The following is a 14,094-nucleotide window of genomic DNA, read 5'->3' on the forward strand; positions in this document are numbered from 1 at the left end:
TGAGCAAGTATAGATTGTATCCTTTTAAGGTTAAAAAGTAGACTTAGCAGCGTGTTGGTGCCCGGGAAGACATGCCCATGCGTTGCGTATGTGTGTATGCTTCGACTTGGTGTATGCTTCGACTTGGTCTTTAATCCACTTTTCTCACTCAGAGAGGTAGTAAAATTTACACCACATTACGTTTCTTGCAAATACACCATGTATCAAAAATGAAAAGGTTATTTTTAAGATGTGATAATTTGCTTATCCTTTGTGACATATATTTGATTAAAAACAAAAAATACAACAAAAAAAAACTTTTGGAGAATTTGGGTTGGACATGCCTTAAGGATCAAGATTGTCTTATAGTATCTTATTTGTACTTATCCACGGTGTTGTTGTTTTTTAAACAATCAAATAAACATTTTAATTTTTTGTGTGGTTTTGTTAACCTTGGTGCTGAAGTAAAATGTCTCAAGAGGTGTATTTAACTGGCTCTGTTTTAATTGTTAGTGTTTGGGTAGACACATGCTCCAATGTGCAGTGCTTATACAAATATGAGGATATATTTTAAATGGTGTCAGCATAAGTGTAAAAAAAAAAAAGGCAAAACAGCAAATAACAATACATTACAGTGAAGCACTAGCTATGGTATTGCTGTAATATACATTTGTCTGCAGCCCTACCCTGCAAGAGGGGCAAAAACACATAACTGACATACAGTAAATCCTCCCATCCAGAGGTGGGTCTCACAGTACACTTAAGTAGATCCATTACTACACCTCTGTTTGTAGGAGGACAAACAGGGTGTTGGCCCTGACTGACTTGATCGGGTCCACATATTTGGTGGCTGATCAATTCTCAGTGGGTGTGTTAGAGGAAATCATGCCAAGATGCAGAAAAGTAATGAAGCACTCTCTACATTTGAGGCCTCTTAACTTTACCCCCAAGCTTTAGCTCTGCATCTCTGTCAGTGCAGCAGTTTTTGTGGTTTTCAGCAGGATGTAAAAATGGTTGCACTCCCACATAGATGCTCCTCAAGCCAAAGGCCACTATAACACCTTAAGTCATATTGTAGCACAATAATACTAACACTACTACCAGGAAGAACGACTACTAATGCAAATTCTCCAACCACTAAAAGTTACTACAGTATTTAGAGTACTACTTACAAATTACATTGATTAAAATTCTAGTGCATATATAGTATCAGATTGCAAAGTCTTCTAACAAGCAGATACAAGTTAAAAGTGCAAAATGTAAGTTCTTTTTGCAGTGCCCGTTGGGGCAGGTGCATAATGCAGGTGTCTGCTCCCACTTGGCATGGCTTGGGCTTAACGGGTACCAAATGTAATATTTAGGCCAAGTTTGTTCCAATAAGCCCACTACATTTATTGATGAGTAAATATATTTTTTTAATGAAACAATACAATCTTGATCTATAGAAATCTGCAATCTATTACCTCTCAATAGCTATGTTCATTTTGTCTTTTTTGTTAAGGTTTAGCTGCAATGATTCAACAACATTGGTCTTGGACTGCATTCCAGATGTTACATTTTTTAGGTTGATATTATGTTTATAGGTTGCGCACATACATGCATGCAATTCTGTGTCGAAAAGAGGACAGCTTTAAGGAAATATACTGTCCATTTAGTGACACCAACCCCTGCAGTTGTAAACACACAAACACACACACACAGACATACACACAGATTCCTGGATATATTAATAGATGGCCAGAATTTTGGTTTAAAACATCCTAAAAATTAGGTAACATTATCAACAGAATGTGATGAAGTGTTGACAACAAAGACGTCTATGTATTCTGTTACATCAGCTACTGAAATTAGCATGCTGTCCTGTCCTGTAATCTCACTCATGCCTCCAGTGGTGATAGTGAGTCCCTGTAGCATCCAGTCTGCCCTGAGTCCATCATGAGAGGATAAAGAACTACACACATATACTTTTTCTTTGCAGCTGGTAGAAGCTTGTTGTGTTTTTATGTGTTTAAGAGACTGTTGCTTGGTTGATCCCCAGAGTGCTTTGCTGCAGTGGAGATTTGTACTACAGTGGAATAACAGCCGGCAGAGAGGAGGCAAAGGCGGCAATGTGACAGAAAGCACAAATTAGCTAGGTTGCATCCAGGCGAGGCTGAGAGCAGCTCCAACTGCACAGCATTCTTTTTTGCCCAAGCCTGCTTGGATGAAGAGTATGATCCACCACACGGATAGCAGAGTAAGACTTAGTTTCGTTGTGGGGCTATCAGACCACAACTGACTTCTCATTGCATCCACAGATGCCAGAATGGCGCTAGCTCTGCAGGGACCCATCCATCACAACAGTCTCTTAAACTTGCGATATCAGTTCTGGTGTAGGTCTTACACCAATCAATCAATCAATCAATCAATCAATCAATCAATCAATCAATCAATCAATCAATCAATCAATCAATCAATCAATCAATCAATCAAACAAACTTTATTTATATAGCACTTTTAATACATATAAATGTAACACAAAGTGCTTTAAAATAAGAACAAAAACAGACAATAAAAATAACAAAACCCACCCCTCCCTTCCCACCAGAAAATTCCCGATTCATTTTTGAAACAATACAACGTTGATTCTGAATCTGACCGTACACAATCTTGATGAGTGATGGTATGTCTTACTGAGGAAACGTGTAAAAAGAGGCTAACCAATCAAATTCAGTCTTGTCTCTTATTTTACTTTCAGTACTTGTGTATATACTTTATATACATATTATTTTTCTCATAATTTTAAATACAATGCCAAGGTAAAGAGCCATTATTTTCTACAAATGCCTCTCACCATGTGGATCTTCTCTACCAAACTTTGAACATGTGATGGTACGTCCTACTGAGGAAACATGTGAAATGAGGCTAACCAATCAAATTCAGTCTTGTCTTCTAAGAGGGGAGTAAAGATCACAATTCTTTTCATTCAACACAAGAATTTGAACATGATGACATCTCCAAACTTTGTCTTCTATCTGACGTGTTTGTTTTGGGGGAAAATGGGTGAGTTGTGTTTTTGTGGCTCCAATTTCTGTTTTTGTTGTTTAAAGCATCCCTTCATACTTCTGACTTTTTCTTTTTTACAACAGTTATGCTGAACTCCATCAGATGTGATTAACTGTGTATTTTGCCTTTGTCTCTCATTTTACTTCAGCTCATATGACTGATCTGAAATGGTCCTCATCTGTTCGTCAAGAAAGACGTTTTGTATCAGCTAATGCCGGAGACACGGTGACTTTGCAATGTTTCTATGAAGGTGATAAATCAGCATGGCTTTACTGGTACAAACAAACTCTGGGACAGAAACTGATGCTCATCCTGTCAAAGTATGCATACGATACAAAAATCTCTTTTTCTAATGAATTCAAGAACAATCCACACTTCAGCGCAAACAGTGAAAACAGTGTAAATAACTTGACAATTTCTGATTTGCAAATATCAGACTCAGCTACTTATTTCTGTGCAACTGGCTCTACGTTTAATTTTAAATTTGCAGAAGGGACTATTATCCATGTAAAGGGTTCAGGTTTGAATGTTTCAGCTTTTATCCGTCAGTCAGCTTCTGAGACCGTCCAGCCAGGAGGCTCTGTGACTCTGAACTGTACAGTCCACACTGGGACCTGTGAGGGAGAACACAGTGTTTACTGGTTCAAGAACTCTGAGAAATCTTATCCAGGACTCATTTACACACATGGAGGCAGGAATGATCAGTGTGAGAGGAACACACAGACACAAACCTGTGTCTACAACCTGCCAATGAAGAGCCTGAATCTGTCTCATGCTGGGACCTACTACTGTGCTGTTGCATCATGTGGACACATACTGTTTGGAAACGGGACCAAGCTGGACTTTAAGGGTGAGTAACTTTTTAGCTCATTTGATGAATAGATTTTTATTGGTTTCTTTCCAAACTTTGTATGACCAGAGTTAACATTTGATAGCTCTGTTTCTGATGTCTGCCTCTCTACAGAGGAGGTGCATCCTTTATTCTTGGTGTATTTCCTGAGTGGAGCTTTGACTTTAACCACCATCCTGGTTGTGTTACTGGCTCTCTCATTGTACAAGATGACCAAGAGAAACAGCTGCCAATGTACAGGTAAGCACACTGTTTGTATCTTTTAGTTCAGGGTCTTTGTTCAGTCTAATATCCTGAAAAAATACACTGGGGTCCAGTATTTGGATTGGTGTAAAAATGATCGAACTGGTTTGATATAAGGCCAAACACCATCAGGTGCAGCACTTAACTGAATTAGAGTGTAGCAACTTAAATTTACTTGCATTGCTAAGCTGGTTTGCCAACTGACAACTAACACAAGAAGAAGAAAAAGAAAAAAGAACAGAATTTCACATTTCATTCCAAACTTTACTATACTGGTGCAGTTTTAGTTTTGTGGTTTAGGATTGTGACGGCGTTGGCAAAGGTTGCTCATCAATTTGCAAATGTGCCTGTTGAAAATATTGTTGTTTCATTCATTGTTTGGCAATACTGTGGTCAAGGAAGGGCTCAGTTAAGAACAGATAACAGTTCTTAGGGGTTGGAGAAAAATCGTGGTTTGGGTTGAATGATCACTTATTAGAACTATTGGGACATCGGAACAATGGCATGGCACCAACACTTTTTCTGTGTCACAAACAGATTCTCAAGACAGATTCACAGCTCCCTCCACTACAAATGCAGAGGTGAAATTTATTCTTATAACTGCACAATAACCAACTGTTTTGTGGATGTTTGTCTTATATAGATAACCTCATCCTTCTATCTATTTCCTTAGAGTTACAGAAATGGAGACGACCTCCATTATGCTGCTTTGAGTGTAAACCTGCCCAACAGATCCAGAAGACAGAGGAGCAACACCAATGATGAATGTGTTTACTCTGGTGTGAAGCAGTAGAACTGGACATGTAACATCTCTGTATTTTAAATACTGGATTTTGTCGTATATCAAGTGTGATGTAGATTAAATTGTAGAATTTCGTCACATTTATGCCAAATCCCAACATTCAGCTTGATGCAGAAAGAAGTGTGGCCTTATATAGTAGGGTGAGATTTGTTTTCATTTTTTATACTGTGATATTAATTGTTTTTTTAATGTATTGGTTTAATGTTTTGATGTAATTATAGAGCTTCTGCACAACCCATTTACCCTTGGGTACGAATAAAAGAAAACTTATATTATGGTGTATGAGTTGGGGTGGTGATTGCTTGTCGTGCATCAGATTTTCATGCATGAGTTTTTTAATCTGACCTGTACGTCCCAATGTCCACAAAGAAAGCATGTGTTTTTTTTACTGTAAAGGTAATTACAACAAAAACAAAAAGCATGAGAAGGTACTGGTTCACAATGCTTCTATTTAGAGATAAACTGTTCCAACAGGTAACCAGACATGAGTGTAGCCTGCCAGCATCTTTGAGCATCTTCACAGAACAAGTCTGACCTCAACACCTTTATATATGTTTCATGAAATGCAGGTGCACTTTGACTATGTAACCAGGACAACCATATCAAAGTTAATTTTTGAAGGTTTGTGCCCGAGTCAGACGAAAACCACAAAGCAGAATTATCTTTTCACTAATATCAGTAGTGTATTGGTGTCTTGGTAGTGGGTATAATTTGGCTTTAACCATAATGATTTATAGTTTCTTGATGTGTTTGATTCATATTTGATGTCTGTTTGGATGCATTCTTTGCAATTCTGCCCAGCATGTATTCATAAACTCAGTGTAAACTTGATCCTGAGGAATGTGTATTTCAGGAACAGGACTTGTGTCACCTTTAACCACTTGAGTAAGATGTTGACTGGATGACCATATAACGTGACTACATATATTACATCTGTGTAGACAACTTGACTGTATAAGCACAAAGTTAAGCAACCTTAAATGTACCAAAATAACGACAAGTATATCAGAAGTTTCAGTCTCTGTAACTATTCATTCCTTCTGAAGCATGTCAGAAGTGAATCTGAGCAAAGTGCAGAATTATCTTTTCACTAATAGCAGTAGTGTATTGGTGTATTGGCAGCGGGTATAATTTGGCTTTAACCCCAAAGTTTCAAGTTAAAGTTTCTTGTGAGTTATATATATATATATATATATATATATATATATATATATATATATATATATATGTTATATATAAAGTTAAATGAGCAAAATGCCTAAGCTTTTGGGTTGTGGAGCAACTGGGGTCACCTGTTTTCAAATGTTATCAGACGATTGAATGGGCATTATTAACGCTAATCATCCCACAAGACTGGGGAAGTAGGGCCCTGCTCCACCTGTTGGTAGGTTGAGAAGATCATTATCAGCACATTCAATGGCTACTCACTGAAAGCAAAGTGGTTACTTTCAGTTAAAAGGCCACCGATCTTTAGCTATTTATAATATAAGGAGAAAGTAACATGATGTCATCAGAAAAGCCAGGAAGCAGTCATTACATTGAGACTATTTAACCTTTATCCCCATGGATTACATCTGTCACTGCAGCAACTAATGTGGTTTTGAGCAGTATGTAGATGAGGTTGCAATGAATGACAATAAATGCAATTTATTACACTCCACTGTACTGTCATTACGGGTGCATATACTGTCTATATGTGTGTCATTTATTTCCCCCTACTTTAAATATCTCAGTGTGTATTTTTCCATCAAATTTGACACTCAGTGAACATGTGATGTTACCTAAATAGGACGTACACTGTGACGTCAGGCTGGCCAATCAAATACAGTCTTGACTCTTACGCTTCACTACAGCTCTGATTGGTAGACTGACTTGGTCGGTTGAATAGTTGTGGCTAATCAGGTCTTAGTGGCCTGTGTTATAGGAAATGATGTGGAAGAACAAGAAGAACTTGCTCCGCTCTGTAAGATAGGATGGGAATTTATTACATGCAGCAATAGTTATTTGTCGTAAAATGCTGCCTTTTGGCACCACACCTACTATGAATGTAAAAAAATATAACAAAGCAATCTCCTTTTTGCCTTTACCCCCAATCTTTAGCTCAGCATCTCTGTCAGTGCAGCAGTTGTTGTGGTTTTCAGCAGGATGTAAAAATGGTTTCACTCCCACATAGATGCTCCTCAAGCCAAAGGCCACTAAAACACCTTAAGTCACATTTGATAACAATAATACTAACACTACTACCAGTAAGATCTTCTATTAACACAAATTCCCCAACCACAACCTAAAAGATACTATTTAGAGAACTACTTACAAGGGCAAAAACGTTGGATAAAATGTACGATATGGTCAGAATTTTAGTTTAAAACATTCTAAAATAATAATAACATTATTTACAGAATGTGAAGTGTTAAAGATGTGTCAAAGTGTATTCTGTTGCAACATCTACTGAAATTAGCATGCTAACCATAGCCATGGCTTGACCGGTCTTGTTATCTCACTTGTGCCTTGAGTGGTGACAGTGAGTCACTGGAGCATCCAGTCTGAGTGAGAGGAGAAAGAACCACACAGCTTCACCGTTAGCTTCACATCTGTTAGCAGCTTGAGTTTACACCAAACATTATAATAACTAGATGTTGCAAACGGACTGAGTTTCTGCATTTAAGAGACTGTTGCAATGTTTTGCTAAGTCTTAGTGAAGATTTGTTGCTCAGTGGAGCACATGGAGAATAACAGCTAGCAGAGAGGAGCCAAAGGAAGAGATGTGACAGGAAGCACAAGTGAGCTAGGTGAGTCAGGCTAGTCTGAGAGCAGCTCCTACTGCGTGGCATTCGTTCATGTTATCGCCTGCACCCTCATCAATAACTGAACAACATGACACTGCAGATTATGATCCGCCACATGGATAGCTGCATTATGGTGATATTGGAGACCGGATGCACAAGAATATCAGACTTAGCTTCATTTTGGAGCTGGCAGGCCGCATCATCCCCACACCTGACTCCTATTTGCATCCGCCTGTGACTCCTCTCTACTGGGCTGTTGCTCTGTGTGCTCCACTGAGCAAGTATTCTCTGCCGGGATGGAGCTAAACTCCCTTAATGTTAAAAAAAAAAAAAAAGTTCCCAATATTTTTTAAAGTAATACAATGTTTATTGTGTCTCTTGGAGTGTCATCACTGCAATTACTGCCCCCTCTTTTTTGTAGGGTGTGGCCAGTGATTACAAATGCCACCATTAAAACTGATCATAATATTAAAGAAAATAATATGTAAGATTTAAGTTTGCAGGCAGGTAATTTTTTAAATCATTTAACACTTGGGACAGGCAGGCAGGCGATCCATTAACTTAATATTGTGTTTTTAAGTCCTCAACATTATTAATATTATTACTGATGGGGGATTTGACAGGTAGCTAAATTATTTAACCGTCATGTTAATGTGTCTGATGGACTTAATGATCGTCAGATGTTGAGCATAATTACACTTAATTGTACTTTCAATACTTGTGTATATATTTTATATACCTGTTATTATTTTTCTCGTAATTTTAAATACAATACCAAAATAAAGAGCCATTATTTTCTTCATATACCTCTCACCCTGTGAATCTTCTCTACCAAACTTTGAACATGTGATGGTACGTCCTACTGAGGAAACGTGTGAAATGAAGCTGTCCAATCAAATTCAGTCTTGTCTCCTAAGAGGGGAGTAAAGATCACAATTCTTTCCATTCAACACAAGAATTTGAACATGATGACATCTCTAAACTTTGTCTTCTATCTGACGTGTTTGTTCTTGGGGAAAATGGGTGAGTTGTATTTTTGTGGTTCCAGTTTCTATATTTTTGTTTAAAGCAACTCTTAATGGACATGCTTCTTATATTTTTTATGTAATAATCATGCATTATTTCTTCAGATGTGACTGTATTTCCTTTGTCTCATTCTACTTCAGCTCATACGATTGATCTGAAAAGGTCCTCATCTGTTCGTCAAGAACTACGTTTTGTATCAGCTAATGTTGGAGACAAGGTGACTTTGCAATGTTTCTATGAAGGTGATGAAGCTGCATGGCTTTTCTGGTACAAACAAACTCTGGGACAAAAACCGAAGCTCATCTCTTCAAAGTATACGTTCGATATAAAAAGCTCTTTTTCTCATGAATTCAAGAACAATTCACGCTTCACTCTGGATACTAAAAACAGTGCATATGACTTGAACATTTCTGATTTGCAAATATCAGACTCAGCTACTTATTTCTGTGCAACTGGCTCTACGTTTATCTTGAAATTTGCAGAAGGGACTATTATCCATGTAAAGGGTTCAGGTTTGAATGTTCCAGCTTTTATCCATCAGTCAGCATCTGAGACCGTCCAGCCAGGAGGCTCTGTGACTCTGAACTGTACAGTCCACACTGGGACCTGTGAGGGAGAACACAGTGTTTACTGGTTCAAGAACTCTGAAGAATCGCCACCAGGACTCATTTACACACATGGAGGCAGGAATGATCAGTGTGAGAGAAACACAAAAACACAAACCTGTGTCTACAACCTTCCAATGAAGAGTCTGAATCTGTCTCATGCTGGGACCTACTACTGTGCTGTTGCATCATGTGGACACATACTGTTTGGAGACGGGACCAAGCTGGACTTTAAAGGTAAGTAGCTTTTTAGCTCATTTGATGAATAGATGTTTATGTTTTCTTTCCAAAGTTTGTATGACCAGAGTTAATTGATGTTCATTTTATAGCTCTGTTTCTGATGTCTGCCTCTCTACAGAAGAGGTGCACTCTTTATTCTTGGTGTATGTCCTGAGTGGAGCTTTGACTTTAACCACCATCCTGGTTGTGTTACTGGCTCTCTCATTGTACAAGATGACCAAGAGAAACAGCTGCCAGTGTACAGGTAAGAAACACTGTTTGTATCTTTTAGTTCGGGGAAAGCTCTTTGTTCTGACAGTCCAATATCCTGAAAAAATACACTGTAGTCTAAGAGTTGGATTGGTGAAAAAATAATCAAACTGGTTTGATATACCGCACTTGACTCAGCAGCAGTTGAATTAGAGTGTCACAACTTAAATTCGCTTGCACTGCTAAGCTGGTTTGCTAACTGACAACAGAAGAAGAAGAAAAAGAAAAGAAGAACAGAGTCTTACCTTGCATTCAAAACTTTTCCATATTTGTGCAATTTTAGTTTAGAGGTTTAGAGGTTTAGAGCTGTAATGGCGTTAGCACAGGTTGCTCATCAATTTGCAAATATGCCTGTTGAAAATATTGTTCTTTCATTGTTTGACAATGCTGTGGTCAAGGAAGGGTTGAGTTTAGAAACAGTCAACCAGTGTTTCCATCAGTATTTAAGTAAAATGCATCAATCTCATCATGCTGGATGCTCATCATTATTCTCTATCATTCTGGAATTTCTTGCTTTGAAGCGGAGACGTGAGGTGGGCAGCTCGGTAAACTCAGTGCATGAACAAGTGTATGAATGCTCGCACATGTCTTGGAGGTGGACGTAGAGGTGGGTCTGGGTTTTGACTGACTGACGGGTGACAGACACTCTGCTGAGCACCGGCAACACAATGCAAAATAACTTCATATTATGAATCGTGTAAATATACTTTTAGTAGCTTGAAATGTGACGTTAGCGCAGCACACGAGACTCTGGCAGGACAGATTAGAGTCTGACGGGCCGACAGTGTCAACGAATTAATGGGAAACCCTGGACAACACTTGGTTTGGGTTGGAGAAATATCGTGGTTTGGGTTAAAAGATCATTTATTAATAGCATGGCACAAACATTTTTTTCTGTTTCACAACCAGATTCTCAAACCAGATCATCAGCTCCCTCCACTACAAATGCAGAGGTGAAATTTATCACGATTTCAATTCCAACAATCAACTGTTTTGTGAATGTTTGTTTTATGTCGATAACCTTATCCTTCTACCTATTTTCTTACCAGAGTAACAGAAACGGAGACGACCTCCATTATGCTGCTTTGAGTGTAAACCTGCCCAACAGATCCAGACGACAGAGGAGCAACACCAATGATGAATGTGTTTACTCTGGTGTGAAGCTGTAGAACTGGACATGTAACATTTCTGTATTTTCAATTCTGGATTTAGTTGTATTTCAAGTGTGATGTAGATTAACATGTAGATTTTTGTTACATTCATGCCCGATGCCAACATGCAGTTCAATGCAGGAAGAAGTGTGGCCTTTATGTTGTGAGGTGAGGTTCGTCACGACGTTCTTGATGTGTTTGATTCATATTTGATGTTTGTTTGGATGCATTATTTGCAATTCTGCCCAGCATGTATTCATAAACTCAGTGTAAACTTGATCCTGAGGAATGTGTATTTCAGGAACAAGACTTGTGTCGCCTCTGACCACTTGAGTAAGATGTTGACTGGATGACCATATAACTTGACCACATATATTACATCTTTGTTGACAACTTGACTGTGTAAGCACAAAGTTAAGCAACCTTCAATGTACCAAAATAACTAGCACCGTGCCACGACAAGTATATAAGTTTCAGTCTCTGTAACTATTCATTCCTTCTGAAGCATGTCAGAAGTGAATCTGACGTTGTGTGAATTAAATGCGCATTGAACGACCACCTCTCTGCTTGTTCTCCTCATTAATCAAACATACTATCACTGTTATATGAGCAAAGTGCAGAATTATCTTTTCACTACTAGTAGTAGTTTGGTGTTGTATTGGTAGTGGGTATAATTTGGCTTCAACCCCAATGTTTTAAATTTTCTTATATGAGCAAAGTGCCTAAGCTTTTGGGTTGTGGAGCAACCGGGGTCACCTGTTTTCAAATGTTATCAGGTGATTGAATGGACATTATTAACGCTAATCATCCCACAAGACTGGGCAAGTATGGCCCTGCTCCACCTGCTGGTAGGTTGAGAAGATCATTATCAGCACATTCAATGGCTACTCGCTGAAAGCAAAGTGGTTACTTTCAGTTAAAAGGCCACAGCTCTTTAGCCATTTTGGAGAAAGTAACATGATGTTGTTGTAGAGATTAAAGATTGGTCAACAAAACATTGGACTTTAACTCAAGAAATTATTAACCACTCCCTGTTTCCAACAAGCAGTCAACATTTATTATTTTTTCTAAAGCATAACCACAATCATTTCCAAACCTAAACACATGGTTATGATTGTAACCATGACAACAAAGGTCCCCCATCCTTAATGAGGTCGTCTGACTGGTGATAGGCCTGCCATTAGTCGGGTATTTTGGATGAAACTGTCCTCCCTTTCTGCTAAATTCACTATTTTAGAAGGACACCATCGCTGCATTTGGGTTTAGCACCGCCAAAGACCAGTGTGATTAGTTCAACCCGTTAGCATTCCAAGAGCCCGACATTATCACCAATGTCATCAGAAAAGCCAGGAGGCAGTCATTACATTAAGACTATTTAACCTTTATCCCCATGCATTACATCTGTCACTGCGGCAGATAATGTGGTTTTAAGCAGTATGTAGATGAGGTTGCAATTAATGACAATAAATGCATTTTATTAAGCAATTTATTTCCCCCTGTTTAAATACCTCACAGTGTGTATTTTTTCCACCAAATTTGACACTATAGATTGTAGTGAACATGTGATGTTACCTACACTGTGACGTCAGGCTGGCCAATCAAATACAGTCTTGGCTCTTACGTATAACTACAGCTCTGATTGGTAGAGACTGACTTGGTCGGTTGAATAATCAGGTCTTAGTGTGCTGTGTTACAGGAAATGATGTGGAAAATCAAGAAGAACTCTTGAAGGATAAGATGGGAATTTATTACATGCAGCAGTAGTTATTCATAGTAAAATACTGCCTTTTTGCACTGCTTCCACTATGAATGTAAAAAGAGTAACAAAGCACTCTCCTTTTTGCCTTTACCCCCAACCTTTAGCTCTGCATCTCTGTCAGTGCAGCAGTTGTTGTGGTTTTCAGCAGGATGTAAAAATGGTTGCACTCCCACATAGATGCTCCTCAAGCCAAAGACCACTAAACAACCTTAAGTCACATTTAATCACACTAATACTAACACTACCAGTAAGATCTACTACTAATGCACATTCTCTAACCACAACCTCAAAGATACTATTTAGAGTACAACTAACAGGACAAAAGGACAAAACAGTGGATAAAATATTAGTGCATGAGCATCGAAATTACAAAGTCTTCTAACAAGCGGATGCAAGTTCAAGGTTCAAAATATGAGATATGGTCAGTATCTTAGTTCAAAACATTTTAAAATAATAATTATGGTTTGTATTCTGTTGCAACATCTACTGAAATTAGCATGCTAACCATAGCCATGGCCTGTCCAGTCTTCTTATCTCACTTGTGCCTTGAGCGGTGACAGTGAGTCACTGGAGCATCCAGTCTGAGTGAGAGGATAAAGAACCACACAGCTTCACCGTTAGCGTCACATCTGTTAGCAGCTGGAGTTTACACCAAACATTATAATTATAACTAGATGTTGCGAATGGACTGAGTTTCTGCATTGAAGAGACTGTTGCAATGCTTAATCCCCAGAGTGCTTTGCTCAGTCTTAGTGAAGATTTGTTGCTCAGTGGAGCACATGGAGAATAACAGCTAGCAGAGAGGAGCCAAAGGCAGAGATGTGACAGGAAGTATAAGTGAGCTAGGTGAGTCAGGCTAGGCTAGGCTGAGAGCAGCTCCTACTGTTATTGCCTGCACCCTCATCGATAAGATGAACGACATGACACTGCCGATTATGATCCACCACACGGATAGCTGCATTATGGTGATATTGGAGGCCGGATGCACAAGAATATCAGACTTAGCTTCATTTTGGAGCTGGCAGGGCGCATCATCCCCACACCTGACTTCTCTTTGCATCCGCCTGTGACTCCTCTCTACTGGGCTGTTGCTCTGTGTGCTCCACTGAGCAAGTAATCTCTGCCGGGATGGAGCTAAACTCTCTTGATGTAAAAAAAAAAAAAATTTAAAAATCAATATGCATTTTTAAAACAATTCAATGTTTCTTGTGTCTCTTACTGTTTACCATATTGACGAGTGTTACCCCTCTTTTTTTGTAGGATGTGGCCAGTGATTACAAATTCCACCATTAAGACTTATCGTTAATATTATTAAAATTAACATGTAAGATTCAAGTTTGCATGCAGGTATTTTTTTCA

At 38.6% G+C, this 14,094-nt stretch overlaps 2 protein-coding genes across 2 annotated transcripts; both read left to right on the forward strand.

The window, feature by feature from the left end:
• Positions 1-2,963: 2,963 nt before the first annotated feature.
• Positions 2,964-5,298, forward strand: LOC131989427 (uncharacterized). The gene is made up of 5 exons (XM_059354642.1): positions 2,964-3,021; positions 3,173-3,874; positions 3,989-4,114; positions 4,655-4,698; positions 4,791-5,298. Exons 1-5 carry the CDS (start codon positions 2,964-2,966, stop codon positions 4,908-4,910), a joined length of 1,050 nt encoding a protein of 349 aa, XP_059210625.1. The 3' UTR covers positions 4,911-5,298.
• Positions 5,299-8,624: 3,326 nt separating this feature from the next.
• LOC131989425 (uncharacterized) lies at positions 8,625-11,532 on the forward strand. Its single transcript, XM_059354640.1, has 5 exons — positions 8,625-8,728; positions 8,872-9,573; positions 9,695-9,820; positions 10,735-10,778; positions 10,875-11,532. Exons 1-5 carry the CDS (start codon positions 8,671-8,673, stop codon positions 10,992-10,994), a joined length of 1,050 nt encoding a protein of 349 aa, XP_059210623.1. The 5' UTR covers positions 8,625-8,670; the 3' UTR covers positions 10,995-11,532.
• The last annotated feature ends 2,562 nt before the right edge of the window (positions 11,533-14,094 follow it).

Source organism: Centropristis striata, chromosome 17, assembly GCF_030273125.1.
Source record: "Centropristis striata isolate RG_2023a ecotype Rhode Island chromosome 17, C.striata_1.0, whole genome shotgun sequence".
NCBI lineage: Eukaryota > Metazoa > Chordata > Actinopteri > Perciformes > Serranidae > Centropristis > Centropristis striata.

Excerpts from the sequence above, each read along its gene's own strand:
- LOC131989427 (XM_059354642.1), top strand. The coding sequence starts at position 2,964 with ATGATGACATCTCCAAACTTTGTCTTCTATCTGACGTGTTTGTTTTGG. Across the intron at positions 4,115-4,654 it reads AAACAGCTGCCAATGTACAG|ATTCTCAAGACAGATTCACA; the intron begins GTAAGCACACTG and ends TGTCACAAACAG. Across the intron at positions 4,699-4,790 it reads CCTCCACTACAAATGCAGAG|AGTTACAGAAATGGAGACGA; the intron begins GTGAAATTTATT and ends CTATTTCCTTAG.
- LOC131989425 (XM_059354640.1), top strand. The coding sequence starts at position 8,671 with ATGATGACATCTCTAAACTTTGTCTTCTATCTGACGTGTTTGTTCTTG. Across the intron at positions 8,729-8,871 it reads TTTGTTCTTGGGGAAAATGG|CTCATACGATTGATCTGAAA; the intron begins GTGAGTTGTATT and ends ATTCTACTTCAG. Across the intron at positions 9,821-10,734 it reads AAACAGCTGCCAGTGTACAG|ATTCTCAAACCAGATCATCA; the intron begins GTAAGAAACACT and ends TTTCACAACCAG.